The 3,942-nt window shown below is 45.6% G+C and overlaps 1 protein-coding gene across 1 annotated transcript; it reads right to left on the bottom strand.

Moving 5' to 3' along the window:
* Nucleotides 1-795: 795 nt before the first annotated feature.
* LOC128276640 (cap-specific mRNA (nucleoside-2'-O-)-methyltransferase 1-like) lies at nt 796-3,566 on the bottom strand. The gene is made up of 2 exons (XM_053015098.1): nt 3,281-3,566; nt 796-3,117 (listed from the first exon to the last, which is right to left on the bottom strand). The coding sequence occupies exons 1-2, from the start codon at nt 3,564-3,566 to the stop codon at nt 896-898; spliced, it is 2,508 nt and encodes an 835-aa protein (XP_052871058.1). The 3' UTR covers nt 796-895.
* Nucleotides 3,567-3,942: the final 376 nt, after the last annotated feature.

Here is a 3,942-nt window from a genome sequence, read left to right as displayed (position 1 = left end):
CACCAATGCAGCAGTTGCAGTTACGTTGGTGATAGCGGAAGCAGTGCTTGGAATTAGTTACACGCAATGCAATACCATTGGAATACCGACGTTATCGTGGTCATTTTGCTACATGCACGACTAGTGTCCGTGGATTGTGCGACCACCCGTGCCACCCAAGCCACCCGTGGAGCCAAGGTTTCGCAACAGCCGTGCTGTTTTTGTTTCACGTACGGTATCGATTTGCCGTCCGCTGGAGAAAATCTCGTCTGTCAAACGCAACATAGTTTCGCTGCTGCAACGACCATTGACAGATAAGCCAAAGTCAACCAGAGATTTTTGTTTTGTTGTTGTTGCACCACTGTGACAGTCGCATCCTAGAAGCTCTCGACAAGGAAAATTCTACACATTGTCCTGGTAGAAAAACTGTTAATAGTTTTTTTTCGATGTTTTGGACATTTCGCAAATTGCAAGCTCTGTTGCCCACAACGTAAGGATTGATGACAGATCTTTGTAACTATTGCATGCTATATTTTGATCAAATTTGCGTGTTGTTTGGCTGTTGGAAGGCCGATTTGACCCGAAGCCGTTCGGCATGCTGCTTCAACAGAAGGTGTCAAACATCTTTGAGACTTTGACTTGCCTTACATGTTTGAAAAAAAGCCACACATTCAACGGAATATCTCATCTATTCATTTATCTTTTATTTCAAAAAATCATTCTACAATTCGAACTCCTTTTCTCGGAGGTTCAACTTGATGTTGAACTCTTGATTAGGTCTGGGATCTTGGTCTCGGTCTTGAATTATGTGTCTACTCTTGGGATTGGCCCTTACAGAAAGAAATGTTATTAAAAAAAATTTATATATATATATATAATGTTGACATGATTATGTTGCAAGAAACCTCGTGATTACTTAAGAAGGATAGGCCTTCTTAAGAAATTTTTTGAAATCAACGCGGTGGACATCGGGAATTTTCTTATCCTTTTCATCAACGCTCGGCTGAACCTGGTACATGTGAACCCACTCCCAAAGGATTCGCGTATTGAACGTTTCGTCGAACGTTGCCTGTGTTTCTTCTATGAGGTTCTTGAATTGCTCCGGGAACTTCGATTCACCTGTGTTGCAATTAAAATAGTACTCCATGTTCCGTCGTTTAGACAACTGCTTCGAGTATTGTGGTTTGACATCACGCAGAAACAACAAACCATATGGTATATAGAAGCGATCCTGGTTGATCGGATTACGCACATTGTAGCCGAGACGGTTTGTGAGATCCCTAAGCTGGTGCATTTCTAGTGAGGTGAAAAACGATTCCATCTCGGATAGGTGATAGTGCTTTTTTGCTCGAATCTGCAACGACCCAGTGGAGTTGGCGCACGTCGATGTTGAGCTCGCGTTCGTTGTAGCACACCTGATTGGCTTGTTAAGCGCCTTGGCAAATTGGCGACAACGCTCAAACCGTTGCCTGAATGTTAAATGTCCTATATTTTCCCCGCCCAACATAAGTCCGTCAATGATGTGTAACGTATGCATGGTGACCTGTGACCTTCCTTCATCCTGCAACTCACGCACAATTTCACCATAGATGATCGTAGCTGGCGACAGTTCAATTGCTACATCTTTGATTAGTATCCAGGTTCCATGTTTCGCGTCGAACTGATACACCTCCTTACCACCCTTACCGAGCAGAATTGAGCCAACATTCTTGTCCTTACTTTTCTTGTTGGCGATGGGCACAAAATACCAATCGCGGGCAGATAAAAAGGATGCCCGTAAGTCCATTTGTACTCGCGCTTCAGACGGGGGCATGCGCTTTGTCAGACTACTCCAGTTTTTGTAGATCTTCTTAACGTACTGATCTGGGTCACCCTTGTTTGCGGATTTGCGGATCGCATCCTCTAGCTTCCATAAGTCTAAACACTTCTGCTTCACTTCGAGTTGGCGCGTTTCCATCAGGTCTCGGTTTTTGCAGAAGGCTGCTATTTTCATCAGGGCAATGATTTGTTTACGGCCAATCTCGTTATTGCTTGCACATATGTAGTCATAGAACGCCTCATCTTTACGCATTACCGCCTCGTTTACGAGTTCTAATGTATCGTTGCTTGCGTTTCGTTTTTCAAACATCTGCCGGTTGATGTCCTGCAAATAGCGCTCGATCGTACCCGTGTTTGGTTTTTTGGATTTGCACACTAAGTAGCGCTCTGAGTTGGCTGGGCGACTACTGTTGGGTTTGCAGATACAAATCTGTCGGAAACACCGGTACACTAGGTAGACGAGACCAACGCTGAACGGCGTGAAGATATCAAACAGCTTCACAACGAAGTTGCCTCCAGGGCGTACAATCGCCAAGGCAACGATCACCTGGCACAAGTAGAGTTGCTTCGAATAGGTCTCCTGTTCGTTTTCGTGACCCTCGACTGAAAACCCACCGTCTGCCATCATCAGGTGAACACCGGTTTCTGTCTGCTTTATAACGTAATCGGCGAAACCATTGATGTTTTCTGGATCAAAAATGTCACCGTTATCCTTCGGCCCATAGTACGGATCGAATGTTTCGGGTCCTCCCGCCGTAAACCCATCCAGCCGGAAGTCATTTGCACCTCTTAGTGTAAAACCGAATCCCTTAGCGCGCCACTTATTCCGCCAAAGGACGTATTCCGAGAAACCACCCGGACCAGCGCAAACGTCCGCAAAATAAAACAAATCACAAGCCTCGTCCTTCACCAGTGGTTGGTTTTTCTCATCGGTGGGACGTGTGAACATATAATCAAACATCGCGTCCATGTTGGCCATCTTTACTGCGGCGCGGTTGATAAATATGTTGCTCTTAATGAGCTCGAACGGATTAGACCGGTAACGAGCCTTACGCATATCTTCGTTACCGAGATTGTCAAAAACACTCTTACTCTTAAGCACTTGTTGTAAAACCTCCGTGTCGCAGTACTTATCCTCGTTGTCGATTGTCATCTTTGGCGGACCTACCTTGTGCCATTCGTCTAGTTGATCTCTACTAAGGCCCGGTTCATCCGTTTTCGAGTCATTCTTTAGCCAGACAACCGTCTCCGGTATCTGCAACTGTTCTGCTTTTGCATCCCAGTGTGCGGCAGCAGTATCTAGTTGATCCAACTTCATGCCTGAAATGATGCGAGCAGTGAAACATTGTTAACAATCTGAAATCATTCATAATTGAGGCTAGAGCGATTAGGTGAAACACCTATAGGTAGTAGGTACATAGACACAAATCACAATTTTAGTTTCCTTCTAATACGGCTGTCACGAAGACATAAGAGTACTAACCTAAGCCGCTTCGGCCTTTCTGCGACGAGGTTTCGATTAGATCTACGCGCCCCTGGCCCGACTTGCCCAGGCCTGAGCCCGCTGTGTAGCCCATTGCGCGCATCATTCGTAGTGAGTTTCCAGAAAACGAGCCAAACGATGAGTCGGAATTTAGCTTCGTCTTTTGAATTGTGGACGGTGGTTGTGAATCATCCGAGACTGTTTCCTGCTCTTCCGATGAATCGGCCGTTAGACCGGGAACGAACGATGCCGGCTTTGCTTGTTCCGCTGGTTCCGCCATCCGCATCTTTTTTCGTGTAGGTTCCATCGAACCACAATCGCCCTGCCCTCTGAAGGACCGTTGCGAATCATCAGAGGGGGTCTCGTGCTCCTCGGAAGACTCAGCCAGATTTATTACGTTATCCATTATTCCTACGGTTGCTTGTATATGCCTACAATGGTGAACGCTTCCTGTACCTTAATATTGCACTCCAGTCAGCGCTGTGCCATTTTGCACGAAATAAACTTGGCTCTCCAAACTACGATGATGATGATGATGATGAATGATACGATAAGAAACCGCGTTGAAAATTATTAGATTAGAAACCACTTAAAACAGTTACCTTGCTGGCACCGCCGTACCTTGTTTACATACCGTCCGGGTCAATACCTAATCGATCTCT

This window comes from Anopheles cruzii, unplaced genomic scaffold (assembly GCF_943734635.1).
Source record: "Anopheles cruzii unplaced genomic scaffold, idAnoCruzAS_RS32_06 scaffold01838_ctg1, whole genome shotgun sequence".
Lineage (NCBI taxonomy): Eukaryota > Metazoa > Arthropoda > Insecta > Diptera > Culicidae > Anopheles > Anopheles cruzii.
The sequence above is the reverse complement of the archived record's forward strand: the minus strand, read 5'-3'. Positions and strand labels throughout refer to the sequence as shown.